The 22,623-nt window shown below is 38.7% G+C and overlaps 1 protein-coding gene across 2 annotated transcripts in view; it reads right to left on the reverse strand.

Moving 5' to 3' along the window:
* The window catches only part of GRIN2A (glutamate ionotropic receptor NMDA type subunit 2A), a 393,456-nt gene that overhangs the window by 110,528 nt on the left and 260,305 nt on the right, over window positions 1-22,623 (reverse strand). For both annotated transcript variants that reach the window (XM_063100338.1, XM_063100339.1), the window contains exon 3: window positions 6,231-6,345. In XM_063100338.1, the coding sequence (XP_062956408.1) occupies window positions 6,231-6,345 (115 nt within the window). The remainder of the gene's footprint in view (window positions 1-6,230; window positions 6,346-22,623) is intronic.

Raw genomic sequence — 22,623 nt, forward strand, 5'->3', positions numbered from 1 at the left:
AAGCTACTCTGGGATATATTAATTAGCTTGATTTAGCATTTCCTCAATGTGCAAATATATCATAACATCCTGCCGTACATCATAAATATATACAAATTTTGTCAATTAAAAAAATAAATTTTAAAAAGCTAGTGTTTATGTATACATACGTGTATGCATATACACATATGTTTTTTCATTTTAAAGCTATAGTAACCCCAAAATGGTAAATAGAATTATTCTCAAGGCATTTTTCTTCAGGTCGTTAAGAAAGTAGTTCAGCCTGGAGAAAACCAGGTTGTAGACCTTTCCCAAGTAACAAGACCAAGTTCTCCCCTCTCTCCGCTGTGTCCTGTGGGTGATCCTATAGCCAGTAGAAGACAGATAGAGGTGTAGCGGGGTTGGCTCTGTTATGAACTACTTGAGGAGAGGGATGGTTTCCTATTCATCCCTGCAACAGGCCTGGTCCCTAACGGACTGCTGGCCACAGAGCTGGAGCACAGGGGGTACTGGCTGGACTGGCTAAGACTGCTAATGAGCTTACACCCAAGGTATTGTTTTTGAGCATCTCTGGGAAACCTTGGAGCCACCAAGCTCCAAGGCAGGACAAAATCACTGGAATAAAGGAGAGATAAAATGTATGGAAGTCCCAATTTGCAAGAGAAAACCTGCTGAGTTCTGAGTGCTGTGCCTTGTGGCACACAGGTGGGCATGGTACACAGCATCTGAATAATCCACACCAGCCACAGACAGAGGCCCAGGAAAAAGCAAATGCCCATGTAAGGGCTTGTCATGTTTTCCAAGACATCCTCATTACATGCTGCTGCTTCCAGTGATGCCACTGGTGACCTCAGAGACGAAAAGAAATCGCCTCCGAGTCCCTTCATAACAGCTCCCTCCGGGGCGGTCCTTCCCCTCTGCTGACCCGCTGTGCCAGTGTGTAGTGCTGGGGTGGCTTTAAGCATAACATGACTGGTGTTTACCTGCTTCTCTAGCTTCCTCTTTCTTTGAGACAGAAGCACAAGGAGTTATTTCTGAAGCGCTGGATCCCCTGAGTGTCAGGAGAATAGAACAACTACAGGAAGCATTTGTTCATTCTAAGCTCAACTCAGCAGCAATTCCCCAAGCTGCCTTTCTTGGGAAAGGGCTGTACTTCAACAGGAATTTGAAGGAGGACCCACAAAATATTAAAAGGCATTCTTTTGTATCTGGAAACGGAATGTATCACCTGCACTGCAGTGGCTTTCTTATAAGCTGGCTCCCCGGCAGATGAACCAGATGGAAAATTCAAGCCTGACCCAGGACTGGTTAAATCCAACCAAGAAGAATGATATGACCACTTCAAAAGTGATGCTCACATTGTGTAACTTCAAAAAGTTGAACGATAACCCCCAGACTCAACAACATATGGCAGAAAGGCCCAAATTCTCTACCTCTTATTAAGGAAACAAAATAAACATTACTTGCATTTTGGTTTTGTATTTGTAAGAGAGAAGAAAAACCAGGACTTGGATGGATAAAAGAAGGTGAGGATACAGGAAAGCATGACAGGCAAAAGAAAATAATAATAAATAAATAGCACATTCAAAGTCCCAGATGCATAAATAAATCCAGCACCTTCATGGAGTTGTGAATCACTTATATGGTGGGCTACAGAGTGTATCAGAGGGAAGAGAGGAGTGAAAAACTAGGGACAGTTAAATAGAAGCTTATACTTTCCTCAAGCATAACAGAAGTGCATAGAATCCCATCCCACTCCATCTTCTCTATACACACACTAGAATCTACGTTCCTCGAATACAGAGATTATTTTTTCTCTTGTTCACTCATAGATACCAAGCATCAAAAATAATGCCTGGCGCACAGTAGGCACTGAATAAATATTTGTTGACTGAATAAATGCACGAATGACTAAATAAAGTTGTCAGTCAATACTTGAGTGGACCATCTAAAGGAAAAATAGATTAGGTGATCGATAAACAGTGGCTATTGTTATTATAATTAGTATGCATGTCTGGGGGTTAAATATGAATGCTCAGTAAAAATTGTTAGTTAATTGTGCTGAGTATCCCAATTTGAAGGAGTTTTTAAAATGCTTTTAAGTACACTGACATGCAATGAAATGAATGGATCATAGTTTGATGCATTTTGACAAATGTTCAAGATATTGTTAGTATTTTCTCCCAATCTGTAACTTGCCCTTTTCACTTTCTAACAGTGTCTTTACATGAACAATAATTATAACTTTGATAGAGTACAGTTTCTTATTTTTACTGTATGCTTAATGTTTTTTGCATTCTTTTTAAGAATGTGGTTCTCTCAGATCACAAAAATATTCTCTTACACTTTCTTCTAGAAACTTTATAATTTTAGCTTTTACATCGAAGCCTGAAATTTATTTGCAAGTAATTTTTTGTGTGCATAGTTTGAGCAATGGATGAAGATTGATTAATTTTTTTCCATGTGGAAATCCAGTTGATACAATGCCATTTATTAAGAAGACTTTGCTCCAAATTAAAACCACATTGAGATGTTATCTTAGCCCAGTTAGACTGGATCTAATCTAAAAGACTGAGACTAACAAATGCTAGCGAGGATGTAGAGAAAGGAGAACTCTTCTCCACTGTTGGTGGGACTGTAAATTAGTACAGCCACTACGGAAAAAAGTATGGAGGTTTCTCAAACAACTACAATAAATCTACTATATGATCCAGCAATCCCACTTCTGGGTATATACCCAAAGGAATGGAAATCATCATGTTGAAGGGATACATGCACTCCTATATTCATCACAGCCCTATTTACAACAGCTGAGAGATGGAACCAACCTAAATGTCCATTGATAGATGACTGGATAAGGAAAATGTGGCATATATATATATATTTACTCAATGGAGTACGACTCAGCCATAAAAAAAAGAATGAAATCTGTCATTTGTAGCAACATGGATGAGCTTGGAGAAAAATATGTTAAGTGTGATTGTTGTGTCTTCTTCCCTGCCCTCCCCCTCACCATTTGTTTGTACATTTATTTATTTATTTGTTTGTTTGTTTGTTTTTAGCTCCCACGAATAAGTGAGAACGTGGTATTTCTCTTTCTGTGCCTGACTTATTTCACTTAATATAATTTTTTGTAAGTCCATCCATGTTGCTGTAAATGGTAGTATTTCATTCTTTTTTATAGCAGAGTAGTATTCTATTGTGTAAATATACCACATTTTCCTTATCTGCTCATCTGATATGGACATTTGGGCTGGTTCCAACTCTTGACTATTGTAAATAGTGCTGCAATAACCATTGGAGTACAGGTATCCCTTGAACATGAAGATTTCCATTCCTCTGGGTATATTCCCAGCAGTGGAATAGCTGAACTTGTTAAGACAAGTGAACAGATATGATGTAGATGGGGGGAGGGGGTGAGGGAGGGGGGAAAGAGGAATTGGTAAAGGGACACAAAAATCAACTACATTGTGTACTGATAAATTAAAATAAAAAAAAAAACATATGTGAAGTGAAATAAGCCAGGCACAGAGGGATAAATACTGCATGTCCTCACTCCTAGGTGGGAGCTAAGAGAGAAAGAAGGAAGGAAAGAAAGGCACAGTGCTGCATTGGACTCACACAGGGAGAGAACAGACCTAGGGGTTTGGGGGAGGGGGAGGAAGGGGGGAGGGAGGTTGGGGAGAGGTTGGGTGGAGGACATGGGGAATAATTGCAATTTGAGGTGGTGGGCATGCTTAAAGTATTGATCTGATCATCACATTTGGGGCACAGGTGCTTCCAGTCAGCTCTGTGCCCCATGAATATAAATAATCAATAAAATTTTTAAAAATAATAATTCACTTACATGAAAAAATACTTTCCTTTCTCGCACTGTCATAATCATTCTTCAAAAATCATTTGAATGAACATTCGTGGATTTATTTTCATTATTTCATCATTAAATATTAGCTATAGGGTTTTCATAGATATTCTTTATAAGCATGAGGTGTCTTTGTTCTTTATCATGAATGAATATTGGATTTTGTCAGATGCTTCTTCTGCATTTATTGAGATGACCATATAATTTTCTCTTTTATTCTGTTAATATGATAAGTTACATTGATTTTATTTTTTGTATTTTAAACCAATCTTGCATTCCTAAGATAAATCCCACTTATCCATGAGGTATTATCCTTTGTAAAATATATTGCTGTATTATGGCTAGTAACATATAGAAAAACTTTATGTAGATAGCTGTTTTTTGGTTTTTTTTTTTTTTTTTTTTTAATGTTTGATAGAATTCACAATGAAGCTGTGTGGGCCAGGAGTTTTTCTTTTTTCTTTTTCTTTTAAATGGGAAGATTTTTAGTTATACATTCAATTTCTTAGCAAATATAGAGCTATTCAAATGGTCAATTTCTTATGTCAGTTCTGAAAACTTTATGCCACCAAATTCAACAATCTAGGTAAAATGGGCAAATTCCCCGTTTTATGTAGATTGTCAAATTTGGTGGCATAAATTTGTCATGATATTCCTTTTTATTGTTTTAATGCCTGTAGGATCTACAACGTCTCTGGTGATATCCCCCCTTGCATTTTTAATATTGATTACTTGTATTTTCTCCTTTTTGTGTGATTATTATTAGTAGAAATTATGAATTCTATTAACCTTTTCAAAGAACTATCTTTTGGCTTTGTTGATATTTTTTCTATAGCTTGTTTTCTACTTTGTTAATTTTTACTCTCATATTTATTTTCCCCTTCTACTTCATTTGGGTTTACTTGGTTCTTCTTTTTCTAGCTTCTTAATGCACAAGTTTAAATCAGTCTCTATACTTTCCTTGTTGGTTTTTTTTACTATTATAAGCATTAAAGCTATGAATTTCCTTCTTAGCTCATCTTCAACTATATTCTTCAAATTTTGATATGTGTGTTTTAATCTGTTCAATCAATGTGTTTCATTATTATTCTAGTTCTTTTCTGGTTTCTTCTTTGACCTACATGTTATTTAGAAATGCATTGTAATTTCCAAACATTTGGGGATTTTCTTGATATATTTCTGTTACTAACTTTTATTTAAATGCTATTGTGATTAAATAATGCATTCTGCATTATTTCAATCCTTCTAGATATATTGAGACTTGTGTCATGCTCCAAATTGTTGTCTACTTTGGTGAATTTTCCATGCGCACTTGAAGGGTTGTGCATTTTCCAGCCGTTGGATATTAGTGTGCAAGATTTTTCTAAGATTCTTCTCACTGTTCCCTTCTAGAAATCTGTCAATTTCTCCCCAAAGTCAGTGCTTCTGTTTGCATGGTATTTTTTACTGATTCCAGTTAATTATATTATGTCTCCCACACCACATCTGTATCTTTCTCTATTCTAGGGTCTCTCAGGTCTCTACTTGATGTGCAAAGTGAAGATAAATCTCAGGAGGCTGAAGTAGTTTGGGGGTCATCCATCACTTGTCAAAGAAAACAAAATAACAATAAAGGCTTCCTTTTTGGTCTCTTTTATTCTACTCTTTATGTGACACTGGAGCAACTAATATGAAAGCTCAATTATGGGGGAGGAGAGAATGCAGCTGGGACAGATAGATATTGTCATTGCATGCAGGAGATCTCTGTAAATTCCCTGGGAAGTCTCTCCTCTCTGATTCAGGATATTGCTTGCATAGTAGGAGATGATTTTTTTTTTCTTTGCACACTGATTTTTAACATTTTTTCAGAGGTTAATATATACATAGTAGAAAATGTGCTTTACAAGAATTATAACCTCCCTCTCTAACCTGTGATTTTATCAAAGTGATACTTTTAAGTTTTGAACATTAATTTTTTTTAAAGTAAAAGACTAAGTAAATGAAAATGCAGTGGATTTATCCATACGGCAAACGGTGAATATGTTACACAATTATGAGGTTTAGGCAAAAGGGTGTGATCATTGCTGTATAGTCAACATTTGCTACTGCAATGGTGTGAGCCAAGTGTCACTGTCTTTAAATTATCTTAAGTTCTCCAAGGACCCTTCCTAATGGGATTTGAGAACCAGCAGAGAAAACAGCACAATTACCACAGTTCATCCAGGGAAAGCATTATAACTGCACCCCTTACACTACTTAGTCTGTCTTGTTCCAAGAAAGACCTGTCCTTGGCTATGGGATGGGGACTGGAGCAGCTCAAGAGGAAATGTTTTGGGAAAAGAAATAATTTGAGTCCCTTTTGCTCATGCTTTCTTCCCTCCCCTGCATTCAGCACACAGAAGATGCTCACCTTTTCCCATTCTCGGTCCTTGTTCAGCACAATCACCACCAGCCTGGGGTGCACCTGATAGCCTTCCTCAGTGAAGGATAAATCTTTGCCATCCCATGTCACATTGACCATAAATCTAGAGAGAGGAAGAAGAAAAACAATTTTTTTAAAGGAAGAATTAAAGGGGTATCACAGATGCCGCCGTCAGTGTAACACTGAAAAAGTATCAACTTACAGTGTTATCATTCAGCATAAGCAGACTCTATCTGCACAAGTGTTAGTACCCATGCAGGCACTGATAATTGACCATGAAGTCTTTTCCATGGGCCTGTGTTCATTCTCAGAATCCCCAATCCTGTATAGGCATTGGTAATTGACTGCAATTAGCACATGGAATGGGACATTTTTGTCTTACCAGGCCCATAGACCTGTGTTCAAATAATTTTCTTATAAGAGGAACTGAAAACATATTCTATTATGCTTTAACAAGCTTCCCTGAAGGAAACTGCTTGCTCGCAAACCACATGGTATTCAGCTTCAAAGAAAGGATATCCCATCTATTCATTACTCATTACACTATTATTTATTAAGCATTTGCTACATGCCAGGACTAGCTGGTTAGTTGGGGATAAATAAGGAAATGAACATGATCCCTGCCCTCATGAAGTTTACAGTCTACAGGAGAGAACAGGCAATAGTTGATTAATCACAGACCTATGGCAAGTGCTACAGTAGAGAAGAGGGCATGCTACATGACTATGGTTAACAGTTAAGTTTTGTACATTACATTATAGCTAGAGGAAAAACTTTTGAATGTGCTTGCCACAAAGAAATGATAAATGCATGAGGTGATGGTTATGTTAACTACCCTAACCTGATTATTATACTACATATATATGTATCCAAACATCAGATTTACCCCATAAGCATGTATAATTACAATGTATCAAAAGAAAGAAAGAAAGAAAAAGAAAGAGAGGGACAAGAAAGGCTGGGAAGTGCAGCCTGACCTGAAGGATGAGTCAACATTAATTACTTTAAAAAAAGACATAAGCATGTATAAAGGCCCTGTGGTGATGCATATGAGAAACTGATTGCAGAACAGTGAGGCTGAAGCAGAGAGACAGAGAAATGTGAGATTAGATAAGGCTGACAAAATAAATAGGGTCAGACAGTGCAGAGTTTTGTAGACCATGTTAAATTTTGTCTCTGTCTTAAGACAATGGGAAGACATAGAAGGGTTTTAATCAGGAGGTGATACAATCAGACTTTTGTTTTATAGCGTCACTGGGCAGCTGTGTAGAGAATGAATTGCAGGGAAGTCAGAGTAGATACAGAGGGACTATGTACAGTGTTCTTGTAATCCAGAAAGATAATGGTGGCTTTGACCCTGGTTGTGGCAGAGAAAAGGAGGAAGAGAAGGAAGAGAAGGAGCAGCAGTAAATAGGACCAAGTGGAGAGAGATTTAGCAGGTGTTTAGTGAAGGATTACGAGTGAGAGTGAGGGAGAGAGAGCATCAAGAACGACTCTTGTTACCTGCCTTACATAACATCCATGCAGTCAACTCTTGGTTGGGGTATTTTCATTGCAGGCAACACCTTACAACACCTGTACGCTCATCACTCCTCAAAGTCACTTTGTCTATAGTCAGGCTGGACTCAAAAGTGGAGCCAAGGTAGAGTGCATCTCCTAGAATTTGAGTGAGAGGGTTCCCAAGGGCTCCACATCTCCTTGCAGCTTAAGAAAAATGTGATGTTGTCAAAGACAGTTATGAAAATATGATGGTGGCCACATAGCAGACACAATAAATACAGTATGGTGAGTTGAAGCATTCAAAGACATCCCCAGAAAGACAAGGCATATTGAAGCTACAGTGTTTTCTTGCTTCATATTGCATTAACACCAAAAGCAGCTGAAGAATAAGAAATTGAGAAGGGCTAGGCTGCAAGAAATTCCAAAAAGGGAGATTTGCCTAATGGGTCACATGCCCATCACTGGGCCACCATGGTTCAGAAGAGTCTGACCTTGTTGTATGGGGGAGAATCAGATCTCCAAGGACAAAGTGCAGAAGTTGGGAAAAAGGCAAAAACAAGTATTGTGTGTCCATTCAATAGACAATTTGGTCATTAAAAATCATGTTTTTGAAGACAAGTTAATGACATGGAGACTCAGGATTTCATGTTAAAGAAGAAAAAAAGAGGATAAAAACAGAGCTTATCTATGCATGGAAAGATCACAGGTATTTTTTCATTTTATTTTGTGTATCTTTTTATTCTCCAAATTCTCTGCAACCAAATACTTTCACAAATAGAAAAATAAAACACTACTATTTGAGAAGGAGCAAAGAGTATTATATTTGGTGCCTTTGGGGCATCTGTAATCATTTCCTAGAAAGATATTTCTTGACTCAACAACTATTTAGTGTATGTCTGTTATGTGTCAGGCCTTATGGTGAGTCCTATGGATACAGAAATAAAAAACACAGTGCTCGTCTGCCCTCTTACCTTACATTCTTACATAGATGCATGAGCAATGACAACACACAGAATACCGTCAGTACACTGACGGAGAATAAGTGTGAGACGTTGTAAGAACACAGAGGAAGGCCCCCACCCGAACTCAACCTGGGAAATTTAGGGAGGGCTTCCTGGGGAATCTTGAAAGGTGAATGGGTTGAGAAAAGGTAGGAGAAAACATTCTGAGCAGAGCGATCATCTTAAGTAAAGTCAACAAAGCTAGTGAAACATGCTAGGAAAAGTAGACCAGAGTTTAGTAAGGCTGACAGTTACATTACATGCTGTGGGATGAGTCTGGAGGGGATCCCCAAGGCCAGATCATAAGGGACTTTGCATGATGCACTAAAGGGTTTGGATTTTGTTCAGAAGGTCATAGAGATCCATGAAAGGTTTTAAGCAGAAGAGCAATGCACTCAGAATTGCTGCCAACAGAAGCCAAAGTAAAAATGCTTTTCTGCCTTTGAAAAGAACTTCAACATTTCTGTTAATGGCTTAAAAACTATTCATTGTCTAGAAAATTAGAACTGTTTTTGTCTGTTCCTTCTTCCCTTTGATGCTTCCTGGCTGGTGTTTGATGAACTAAATGGACATGGTCCAGATAGGCATATCTAAAGAGCATTCTACGTCACATCCCTTTATTGAGGCTCTTGGGAAGACATTTGCATGGACTGGGAGTTTAGAGAACTGAACATCGGTCAAATTCCTCATTATCAGCAGGTTTTCAAAGTAACTAATTAGGACCTAAATTAAGCTGTTTTTATTTTTCAAGCTGACATTTTCATTCTGTTCCTTATGGTTATTTTTAGCTCTGTCACATTATCTGGCATACTGTAGGGGCTCATTTAATGCTTGTGGTTGAGTATGCTGGTAGCTAGCTCATCACCAGAAGTGCCATCCATCCATCAAGACATTTATCCATCCATCCATCCATCCATCCATTAATACATCATCCACCTTTCTATCCAACAGACATGTTTGAGTAGCTACTATGTGCCACACCCCATGCAAAGAACTATGCTAGGAAAATTATTCAAAAATAACCAAACACACTTCAGGTTTCAAGGTTGAAGAGGGAGACACAATGACTGCAATAAGTAAGAGTAAGTGTATAAGCGAGATATGCACTAACTAAATTGGTGAAGAGCATAAGGCATAGAGGGCCAATTCTGTAGTGATTTCAAGGCTGGAATCAGGAAACAAAAAGGAAGACAATTGGGTTGCACTGGGAAGGAAGAGTAAGGGTTGTGCACATGAATGGCAGAGAGAAAGGGACAAGACATACTACACAGAGGAAACTGCAATGTCAAAGCCACAGAATCATGAAACATCATGATGCATCTGATGAGTTATAATCATTCAAAATCACAGGGATATGAGGTGCATGCAGGGAAATAACTTGGGGGAGGAAGCTAGAGACAGAAGCAGGAGTCAGATACATAAGTACTGTATAGGCTTTGCTAAGGGGGCTACACTTCATCCTGTGTTTGCTGGGGGTAGAGGCTTGAAGAGCAAGCTTGCAAAAGGCAGGCAGATGAGCAGATGAGGGTTGGTAGCTATTGAGGCAAGAAATAGGTCAGAGGAAGCAACATTTGTAGCAAAGAGATTGAACAGACAGGCAAGCAACTTCAGTGGAACACAATTCATAAAATTTCAACATAAAAATTGCAGACAAAGACTACCAGTGGCCTTTACCAGAGCTAGTAGAAAATTGGTGATATAGGTTAAATGTGTCCCCCAAAAGTTCATGTATCGGAAGCTTGACTCCCATTGAAACACTGTTAAAAGGGCAGGAAATCCAATTATGGTATTTGAAAGGTGGGGTCTTTAAAAGGTGATTAGATTGTGAGGGCTGTGCTCTCATGAATGGATTGATCCATTCATGGAGTAATGAGCATGGTTCTGATGGCTTTATAAGGAGAGTGAGTGAGAAGGTTAACACTCACTCTTGCTCAGCCCATTCTTGCCATGAGATAACTTGAGTTGCTCTAGAGAGTCACCCCACCAAGAAGAAGGCCCTCACCAGATGCAGCCCCTGGAGCATGGACTTCCCAGCCTTCAAACTATAAGAAATAAATTTCATTTCTTTACAAATTACCCAGTTTCAGGTATCCTGTTATAAGCAACGGAAAGGGACTAATACAGTAGGTTCCCCAGTCACACTGTGCCTGCTGCCCCATACTCATAGGTAGTTGGGCCAATTCATTAAGCTATTTCTTATGGAATCCAAAGAGCTGTCGAGCCATGTTTTGATTATGCAACACTTTCTAGTGAATGGAGTTCAGGTTAGATCTTCCTAATGCCCCCAAAGTGGGTGACAACTGAAAAACTTAGAGAATAATCAAGAGGTTTGGAAATATCTAGTTTGTTATTTGTTTGGAAAAGGTAGACCAGGGAACACATGTTTTGGTTGTGACATAGGCTCTTTGCCCTGGGGAGAGCCATTTACAGATTATGTTATATAAACTGAATGTCACAGTCATCATTTTAACCAAGTAGCTAGCATGTACCATTGAGCATCTTTCTTTGGGTTTGCCAGTTGAATTACTTAAATCTCCTTCTTTAATTTCCTATCTGTATTTCCTCCACTCATTTCCCTTTCCTTCCATTTTGTAGTAAAATCAGATGGAATTAGCAGGGTGATGACTTAGTTGCAATAACTCTTTTTTAGATTATATGAAAACAACTATGTGGAAATCCTCATGCTCCTGATTTTTCTGTGTTCTTTTAAAATTTAATATTTTGGACCAATGACTCCATATACTTAATATTAATATTATCGGGGTTTTTATTATTATTATTATTATGAATCTTCAGTCTCTTGGGAGGGAAAAAAAACTCTAAAAGAAATTTCTTCTGAACAGTAATTTCATTATCAAGTTGGCAGGGAGCAAGTACCTATTATCTTCAATTCCCTCATCCAATTTCTAGGAAGGACAATCCATATTTCCTCAGGTTTCCTTCCCATTTAAACTTGCTCCAGAGCAGTATTCTTTACCTAGGGAGATACCATTATACACCACATTGCTTGGTCCCTATTAATACCTGCTGGGCACTTGTATTAAAAAGTAAAATATTACCACTGTTTGCTTATCTCTCAAAAATTGATAATAAACCTTTAGTGACCACATAAAGTACCAGAAATTCTGGCTGCTGCTAACCTTCAAATTACATCTTCAATATTGCCATCAGGAGCAATAAATACACAAAAGCATGCTGGCAAAATATAGAAGGGTTGGGGGAGCTCTAATGATTTACAAAGAGTTCACTTCTGTGTTCTGATCATCCATTGATGGTAAATTGCCAAGTAGTTGTTTTTTGTGGTCAGTGTGTACACAGTCCTAATCTAGAAAATATGCAAGTATATGTGACATTTTGAGATCTATGAATGGTTGATATATGAGGATCAGAGATAACACTGAAAAACAGCTAAGCCACATTTTCTGTATTATGACTGGAAAGAAATTGGGCCAGAATGGTCAAGTTCTCTGTACATGTGCATTGTCTAATGTGGTAGCCACCAACCACATGTGGCTGCTGAACACTTAAAAAGTGGTCAGTCTGAATTGAGATGTGCCGTAAGTGTAAAATACACACCTGATTTTGAAGACTTTTTATTAAAAAATAGTGGGAACGATCTCATAAATAGTTTTATATGGATTTCATATTAAAATAGTTGAAACATGTTGGGTTAAATAAAACATATTGTTAAAATTAATTTCATATGTTTCTCTATATTTTTTTAATGTGCTATGAGAAAATTTGTTACATGTGTTTGTGTTCTATTTCTATTACACAACTGTTCTATACTTCGTTTGTTTGTTTTTTAACCTATAGACTGCATGCATCATGAAGACAGGAACCTCATCTGCCTTGTTTAGTATTGTATTTCTAGTGCCAAGCAGAGTGCCTGGCACAGAGTTGGTACTGAATACATATGTGCAGAATGAGTAAAGAATGAATTACTATTTCTGTGTTGTTAAGGCTTCATGATGTCGAGGAAAGAGAATAGTCTTTGCGGGGAGACAAAGCCTGGATCAAAACCTGGCTCTACCACTCCCCAGCTGTGTCACCATGGGTGGCATACTTAAAATTCTGTGAGTTTCCATTTCTTTCTTTATGGTTAAACCATATAAACTAGCCATGATAGTTTCATGGGGTATCACCTAACATAACTCAATAGTGCACATAAAATGCCTAACACAAAGCCAAGTATACTGCTGCTGTCTGATAAATAACAGTTAATACTGATGTAAATTTTCGATGTATTTTTCACTATTTTTCCATCCTGTCGTATCTTCTAACACCTCACCACAAATGCAACTTGGTCTTTCTAAAGCCGTGCTTCTCTTTGCCTTTAGTGTACCTGTTTCCCTGTGTCCTTCTGCCAAAAGCTGCATAAGCTCATTTAACTATTAGGTAAAATATCACATTCCTCCAGATTTCTATTTCATTTTTTTCACCTTATGGTCATAAGTCTCCTTTAACTTCCAAAATCTGATTATTTGAAATGTTCTCTAGACGTATTTATTATTCACTATTTCCCTATAGACTTTAATTCTCTCACTGTTTCATAAATGCCACCATAACCCATTTAGTGTTTCTCAATTTTCGGTTAATTTTCCATATGCTTTGCCATTTCCCAAGTTCCCAGGACTGTTTCTCGAATCACAGTTTTTCCCTTAAATGCCTCCTCAAACTGCTTTGGGCGTCACAGTTTTTTCGTGTGTCATTTAATTTACATGTTTTTGAAAACAGAGTCACTGTTTTCTTTAACCATTTTTCAATTCTCAAGACACTGTCATTTTTAGAAATTTTTTGCTCTTTCGGGCTTTCTCCTTGTGTTTTGAAATCCCTTCAACTTTGATGTCTGTCTTAGTGCTCTCTCATCCTCCATTAACTATTCCCTCCTGGGCAAAAATGAATCCTCATTCCTTCACAGAGCAACCTCATTCTTCTTTTACTGGTTTTCAACTCCCAATTCACCCATCCCCCCTTTCTTTCCTTCTCCGGAACACCCTTGCACCCTCTCTTATCAACAATATCTTGATAGGCAATTGCCTCTGCTCCAGTGCTCAACTCCAGAACTCATTGGTGGTTTCCTGTTTCCCCTGAAAAATCACCAAAGGTGTAAAAGCAGGGCCAAGAGTCAAATGTCAGGACAGAAATTTAATAACTCCAAGACAAATCTGCATAGTCTAGCCCAGTATCATTCAAAACAAGCTCAGAAACTACAGTGTAAAAGGAAAAAAGGGGGGGGGCGTTAAAAAAAAGAAGAAAATATTGTTTTCTCTTTTGACACAAATTGTATTGTGGCCAATCAGAAAAAATAATGTTCGTTATCTTGGCTAAGCAATACTGTATTTTTAAAAATTGGAAGACAAGACGGAAAGTTCCATAAAGAAAGGGATCTTTGTCTTTTTTTTTAATACTGCAACTCTAAAACACCTTGAAGAGTGTCTGTCTTGCAGTCAGAGCTTGAAAGTATTTGTTGAATAAATGAATTAATGAATGAGCATACCCAAGTCCTACGGTCTTGCACGTTCCACACTTATTTTCAGTGCCACAAATACAAAGAGGCAGTTCTACAAGACCACTGTTTAGTTCCGGATTCAGATAGCTTGGGGTAGAATCCAGTCCTGCTGCTCGCAGTCTCAGGTTAGGTATCCCAAATTCACAGAGTGCTCATTTCCTCTTCTGTAAAAGTGAGCTTATAATAGCCACATCACTGGGTAATTATAGGGATTAATCAGATGAAATTTAATGAAATGCAGTATGTAATGTGGCTAGCAGAGTGCTCAGCACATAACGGGTGTATGGTAAATGATAGTCGGAGTAGAAATAGTTGCCCCATCTTCCTGGATGTGCCGGTGAGAGCAACCACCTAAAGATAAGGGACTAAAATGCATTTAGCCTCTAACATGCATTAAATGTTGTACTGATACTTTACATATGCTACCTGAATTCTCTATAAAATCCCATTTTATATAGAGAGAACAGAGGATCAGAGAGTTTTCTAAAGGTATGAAAAACTACACAGGTTGTCGGAGACTTCTGGTTGCCCACCAATAGCCTCTCTCCTCTTCTGCCTTAGTAATGGAAATCCCCATTTTTCACTGGGCACAGAACCTCCAATAATAAAGCCTACATTTTCCAGCCTCCCCAGCAGCTAGGCATGATCACGTGACTATGTTCCGGCCCATAGAAAGAGTAAAGATATAAAAGTATAACTTATAGAAAGTACCTTATAGGGGAAGGTAAACTCTTCTTTGCTCCTTCCTTCTTCCTTCTGGTTGCAATGCAGACATGATGGCTGGACCACTAGCAGCAATCTTAGACCATGAGGTGGAGGCCACTGGCTGAGGGTGGCAGAGTATCAAGGTAGAAGCAGCCTGGGTCCCTGACACTGTGGATCACCACACCAGCCCTGGACTACCTTTAGACTTCTCTTACACAAGAAAGAATTCAATGCCTGTCTTAATTAAGCCATTTTTATGTTTTGGACTTTCCATCATTTTAAAACAAAATTAATCCTAACTGATTTAAGTGGTAGAATGACTATTTGAACCAAAATCTTTTGGACTCCACAGCCTTTGAATTAAGTGGCATCATATATTCTTTTGTTTCCTTCCAGCTCTGCAATATTTGATTCTCTCTTCTGATGTCTCGCTCACACCCCTCTAAATACACAATATATTTGGTCCTACCCCCATCTTGTAGTATAAGCTGTTTCTCCCATCCAGAATGCCTTCCTGCCTCATCGTTATCTTCAATCTAAACCCAATACTTTTCTTTCTTTCTTTCTTTCTTTCTTCTTTCTTTCTTTCCTTCCTTCCTTCCTTCCTTCCTTCCTTCCTTCCTTCCTTCCTTCCTTCCTTCCTTCCTTCCTTCCTTCCTTCTTTCCTTCTTTCCTTCTTTCCTTCTTTCCTTCTTTCCTTCTTTCCTTCTTTCTTTCTTTCTTTCTTTCTTTCTTTCTTTCTTTCTTTCTTTCTTGGCAAGGCTGATTTCAAGCTCCATTTCTTCCATGTGGTCTTTCCTGACAGTCTTTCCTTCTCTTGATCTTTTTAATTCATACCTCATGCAATATCCTTTAGCAATATATCATCTCCTACTGTTCTCTGAGTATTTCCCATTCACACATTTGTTCCCCCAGGAGCAAAGGTCAGGCCTTCCCTTCAGTCATTCATGTTTATCTAGCACCATGCTGTTAGGCACAGCACGGTCAACATTTATTGACTTGATTCAAAAAGCAATGTGTTAATCTTAACCTCAGGACCATGATTTTTCCCACTTTACACCAAGTACAAAACTGACTGGTGACAATAAGCTAGGGCACGTATCTTTGTCCACATTATTTTCTGCAACTATAATTCCTTTTCACCCCCTAACATCATGCTTATTGGCCACCCTTCATGACCATCTCGAATAACACCTCCCCAACAAAGCATTTCCTGATTCCTTCAAATTAAAATTTTTCTCCCAACTCTCAACCCCTATTTTTCATGTGGCATGCTCCTCTCCTAGTTTACCTTCATTGTTTTTCTTAGTCCCAACTCCCTGGGGTTCATTTTTAAAAGACAATTCTTTCTTAAGACTCTTTACTACCACCTGCCAGACCAACTGTACAAATAAAACACAGATATTTGATGAATGTGATGTGAAGAGTTCCCCCTGGACTTGTGTAATTCATAGCCTACACAACTTCATCACCTTTGCTAGATTATAAACTTCTTGAGGACTAGAATTCATAACCTGGTAGTTTGAACTCTGGGAACATTGTAAGGTAGAGAGAAGAGCAGGTTTAGAGACAGGTAAACTGGAGTTGAGTTTTAAATCCATCATTACTGGTGTTATGCCCTTAAGCAAATCAAATTCTCTGACATTCAGCTCATTCTGGTACCAAGGGGGTAACCACTGTTTCAGTCAGTTCAGACTGCTATAACAAGCTACCACAGACAGGGTGGCTTAAATAACAAACATTTATTTCTCACAGTTCTGGGGGCTGGGAAGTCCAAGATCAAGGTGCTGGCAAACCTAGTGTCTGGTGAGGGTCCTCAAACTGGTTTGCAGAAGGCCGTCTCCTCAATGTGTTCTCATGTGGTAGAGAGAGATGGATCTTGTGTCTCTTTCTTTTTCAATAAGGGTATTAATCGTATCATAAGGGCACCACCATCATGGCTTTTTCTAATTCTAATTACCTCCTAACAACCCAAACTCCAAAGATCATCACATTGGAAATTAGAGTTTTGACATATAAACTTCAGGGAACACAAACTTTCAGTCCGTAGCAACCACATAGTGCTGTTGAGAAGTTTCATGGTGGTAGTGATAAGAGATAGAAGAGAACCTATAATAAATACATTTCTTGATTGAGATCCATAAGTAGTATGACCAACCATCCCAGTTTTCCCAGGATGGAGGCATTTTCTGGGGCATGGAATTTTAAGTGCTAAAAGCCAGAACCATAAAATATGGACAATATATAAATTAAGAGTTTGATTCACTAAGCAATACCTCAAAACCACATCTATAGAAAGGCTTCAAATCCATTTCTTAGCAAACACATCAATTTAACGAATATTGAGTATCTACCATATGCCAGGGAAGCAAAGGAAATAAGGTGGTAAGTAAAAACGTGTGGTCCTTTCTCAGCAATCATTTAGAGTTTAAGGGTAAAGCAGATCTTATACAAATAATTACAATAAATAGTAATACAGTTTTACCTGAAGTCCCTGATGCTATAAGATCATTGGCAGGGGGACTTGACCTATCAGAATATTGATTAATCTTCCTTTATTCCATTTCTACTTGCTTTTTTCTTTAGGGCAAACATCAAGTTGAGTTCTCAGGAAAAAAAAATCTCATGCTTTGCAGGACTGGGCAGATATCATCTATGAATAAAATGGACCAGGTGCAAGATTACAGAGAGTGGTGAATGCCCAGCTAAGGGCATTCAAATTCATTTAAATGTAAATGAAATAAAACACATCTACTGACCACTCATTTGAATTCTCTATTATAAACAAACTGAAGAAGATTCATGTTCCTCCCCCTAGCAAAAACACAGGCTTCCTTCCATAGCAGTACAGTTCATAGGACTTCATCTCTTGGAGGTGGTAGTGCTTACTGACATACAATAAGCCCACTACTTTGAAAGAGGCCTCCTCCATGTATACGTGAAAACCTTTTCTTTCCCCCTGGCCATGAAAAATAGAATGGGGTGGAATGGGTGGTATAAACCTGTCCCAAGGTGGATCAATCAGATTTCCTCTCCTAGGAATCTGAAAGTTGAAAGGTAAGACAGAGAGCAGGAATTGTTGGATCTGGACCAAGGTGATAGTGATTCTCTTTCATCACTAAATGTCGCCTCACCTCGTGAGCTCTCCGAAACTTAGTTTCTCAACTTTACTTAGATGTTTTTAAAGATACTTCAGTAAAGCCCTAACATATTTTTTTATCATTCTTTATGACTTTCTTTTGTTCAGAGCTAGTCATAATTCATCTCTGTTGCTTGCTACCAAAATGCCTTGAGTATTGCTCACTTTGCTCCTACCTGAACTACTGTGATAACTCCTACTGTGATAACATCTTATCCGGTCTCCAGATTCCCTGTGTATCATCCTACACACTCATATTAAGCCTGTCTTCCAGATAAAGGTTCCTAAACCTCAGCTCTGATCACATACAACCCTTTTAGAAAGCCTGAAACAACTCCGCATTGTCCAAAAATAAAATCCGCACTTGTTAGCCAACTTTAATTTTTCCAACCTTACTTCCTGAAACTACTTACGTATTCTGCTGTGGAGCAAACCCAAACAACTAAAGGTGTCTTGCTAAAGCCTTATGATTTCCTACTTCTAGGCTTTTGTTCCTACACTTTCTTGCACCAGGGAAGCAGTAATAGCTGTTGGTTTTGGACACTTCTGTTTCCTTATCATAGATCTTCCCCTACCCACCAACAGGAGTATCTCTGGCTACAGTGATTGGCTCAGGTGGGCACATGCTCAGATAGGACTCAAGCTCATCCTATCAAATTTCTTCTCTGGGAATTTTCTGTTGCAGCTTGTAGCAATCACTGTCTTCCTGGAGTTAAGGAGACACTGTGCTAAAAGTACAGTAGTCCCCTTTGTCCATGGTTTTTCTTTCTGCAGTTTCAGTTACCTACGGTCAACTGTGATCTGAAAATATTACATATAATAACATATTTTGAGAGAAAGAGAGAGATTACATTTACATAAGTTTTATTATACTATATTGTTATTATTGCCCTATTTTATTATTAGTTATTGCTGCTAACCTCTTACTGCACCTAGCTTATAAATTAAACTTTGTCATAAGTATCTATGTGTAGGAAAAAACATAGTATATATAGGGTTCAGTACTATCTGTTATTTCAGGCATCCATGGGGGTCTTGGAATGTATCCCCTGTGGACAATGTGGGGGAACTATTGTAGTTAAATAAATACCTCTTTTAGAGGACTCTCTTCCCCGTCTAATGGTGGAAAGCAATGAGACATACAAGAATGAGAAAGAGAGAGAAACTGAGATCTGAAGATATTGTTTAAGCCTAGATCTAGACATGACAGATAACAAGTTCAACCCATCCTTTCTAGTTGAATTGATCAATAAATCCTTGTGTTTTTATTTCGTTTTTGCTTAAGTTAATGAGAACTAGTTTTCTATCATTTAAAATCACAAGCCTTCATTATCTATTTAGCCATTGAAGGACATGCAGGTTTTTTACATTTTGGAATAGAGAGGCTATAAACATTTTTGTACAGATTTTTGTGTGATCATAAGATTTTAATTCTTCAGGCTAAATACCTGAGAATGGGATTTCCGTATGATGGAATACTGTACAGCAATACAAAGGAATAAACTATAGAAACGGAACAATCTGGATGAATCTCAAAGGCATTCTGCTGAGTGAAAGAAGTGTGTCTCAAAAGGTTACACACTATGTAATTCCATTTTATGTAACGTTCTCCAAAAGACAAAACTATAGGAGCAGAGAAGAGATCAGTGATTGCTAAGGGTTAAGGGTGTGGGGAAAGTGTGACTAGGAATAGATAGCATGAGGGATTTTGAGGGGTGATGAAACAGTTCTGTATCCTGATTGTGGTGGGATAATGTAGTTTGGATATGTTTATCCCCCTGAGCTCATGTTGAAATCTGATCCCCAATGTGGCAGTGTTGGGAGGTGTTTGGGACATGGGTCATGAGATCGCTCATGAATAGATTAATGCTCTGGGGGGGGGGCGGTTAGGTAGTGAGTCAGTTCTCATTCTATTAGTTCCCATGGGAGATGGTTGTTAAAAGGAGCCTCCCCCACCCCCTTCCTCTCATCATGCATCATGTGATCTCTTTGTACCTGCAGGCTGCCCTGCTGCTTTCTGCCATGAGTAGAAGCAGCCTGAGGCTCACGCCAGATGCAGCCGTCCCAGAATCATAAGCCAAATAAACCTCTTTTCTTTATAAATTACCCAGTCTCAAGTATTCTGTTATAGCAACACAAAAACAGTCTAATACATGGTGATTCCATGAATCTACTTGTGTGATAACATTCATACAATCATGCATTCAACAGTCAATTTTACTGTATATTATTTTAGAGAATAAAATTTAAAATTTTTACTATTTTTTTTTAACCCATGACCTTGGTGTTATAAGCACCACACTTTCCTAAGTGAGTTAACTGGCCAACTCCTAAAATTAAAAAAACAAAGTACAAAAATCTCAATTACATACAACGATCTTTCTTCCCTAAATATCCACATGTTCAGATCCTCCAAAACTGAGCACAGAGTCCACCTCTTCTAAAAAGGCTCCCTGAACTTCCAGCCTCCACTCCCTCCTTTGAACTCTCACCACTCCCTCTGTGTGTCCCTTTCAACCTTGTTATTACAGTTTTTCAAACGCACACACATCATCTCCTTTGCTGGAGGGTAAACTCCCAGGGAACAGGTACTGTGTCTGAGTTGTTGATGAATGCCCCCCACCCCAGCACAGCATCTGGCATATGGTGGCAGTCAGTGGCCATTTGTTGAATGAACAGGAGCAGATTTTTATCTGGCCAGAGCTGGAGCCCTCAGCAGCGTGGGAAACATCCCAGTGTGCTGGATGACACCTCAGAACCATCAGGATAGAGTTAAATATGTCCTGGCCTAAATAGCAACCTACATGCTGCCCAGTCTCATAATGAAACTTGACAGCCCCGTGTAAATTCAGCAGTAAAAATGTTTCACATCCTGCCATGGATTTCTGGTGTGGAAATGTGTCCCCCAAAAGACTGAGCTTTACAGTCCCAGTCACCGCCCTGATATTTATATCTTCACCCATAACTGCAAGGCCACTCTCTTGGTGGGGAAGAAAATGATATATTTATCACCTAAGGAGCAAAAGAAGAATTGTTGGATCAAGAAGGATTTTTTTTCCCCCATATAAATGATAAAAATATAGATTTTTTTTTCTGACCTGTAAGGGGAGCACAGTCCTCAGCACAGTGTTGTCTGCACCATGTTCAGCCAGTGAGTGCACCGGCCGTCCCTACATAGGATCCGAACCCAGGGCCTCGGCGCTACCAGTGGCACACTCTCTGGAGTGAGCCACAGGGCCAGCCCCCCAAAATATAGATTTTTGTTGTTTTCTATAGTTCCTTTTCTTGTTTGTTTTCCAAATAGCTTTAAAGGATTAAATATACAACTACAGAGAAATAGCTGGGTGGCAGGGGAGAAGAGAAGATAAGAAGGAAGAGAAAGGAAACAGGGTATAGAAAGAGGAAAAGAAGTTAAAAAGAAGGAAAAGCTGGAGAAGATAAGAAGGAAGAGAAAGGAAACAGGGTGTAGAAAGAGGAAAAGAAGTTAAAAAGAAGGAAAAGCTGGGAAAGAAGAAAAAGGACGAGAGAGTAAAGAGAGGAGCATGGGAAAGGAGAGGTGATGTTTTCTCACAGTTGATAACAAAACAAAATGGAGTTGGAAGCAGAGCAGGGAAGCTGGCCAGAGCTATGTGGGAGGAGACCCTCACATCAGAGAGACAAGAGCCTAAGAGAGTGGCAGGATGGAGTGAGTCCAGAGCTGGTCAAGCAACAAACAGGAAGGGGGAATGGTGACAGGAGGCACCATGCTGATGGCTGGCACCGAGCCCTCCCTGGTGACATCGCAAAAGTAGGTCAGTTTCAGAGCTGGTTGGGGGATGAATGGTCGGTCAGGAACAGGTGGTGGGAAGTGAGGATGCTAAGTGGGAGGTTGACTTTAGCACAGGATCTGGGAGTGGGGAACTTCACTAGGGCAACAGGAAAATGAAAACCAACTCTAGACAGCACTGTCCAGAAGAACTTCCCACCATGATAGCAATGTAATGTATCCGGGATGTCCAACACGGTAGCTGCCCATCACTCGTGGTCACTGAGCACTTGAAATGTAGATAGTGTGAGGGAGGAACTGAATCTTCAATTTTATTTCATTTTAATTAGTTTAGATTTAAATAGCCACATATGGCTAGTGGCTGTCTTGTTGGACAGCTTAAGTCTAGAGAAAGGAGCTGTGTGGATCCTATTCAAGAAGGAACTGATTGCTAGGAGGAAACAAAAGACTGTTTTCCAAAATAGCATAAGTGTACTTCAGGTGGTACACAGATACATTTAGGAGCCACATGGGTAAACTTCACTTTTAGAACTAAATTAGATTATTTTCATGTATATTTGAAAAATGGAGCTAGCATATCAAACCCACTGTTTTATAGATTTCATTGCTTAGGAAGAAGCTATAATGGAATTTAACATCTCTAAAAAATAAATCAATGTAAATAAAAAGTACTATGTGAAAAATACATATTGTGCTACGATAATCTTTTTTTCTTAATTTTAGGAAAAGAAAAATATCACAGAGGGTTTGAAAATATG

This window comes from Cynocephalus volans, chromosome 6 (genome assembly GCF_027409185.1).
Source record: "Cynocephalus volans isolate mCynVol1 chromosome 6, mCynVol1.pri, whole genome shotgun sequence".
Classification (NCBI taxonomy): Eukaryota; Metazoa; Chordata; class Mammalia; order Dermoptera; family Cynocephalidae; genus Cynocephalus; species Cynocephalus volans.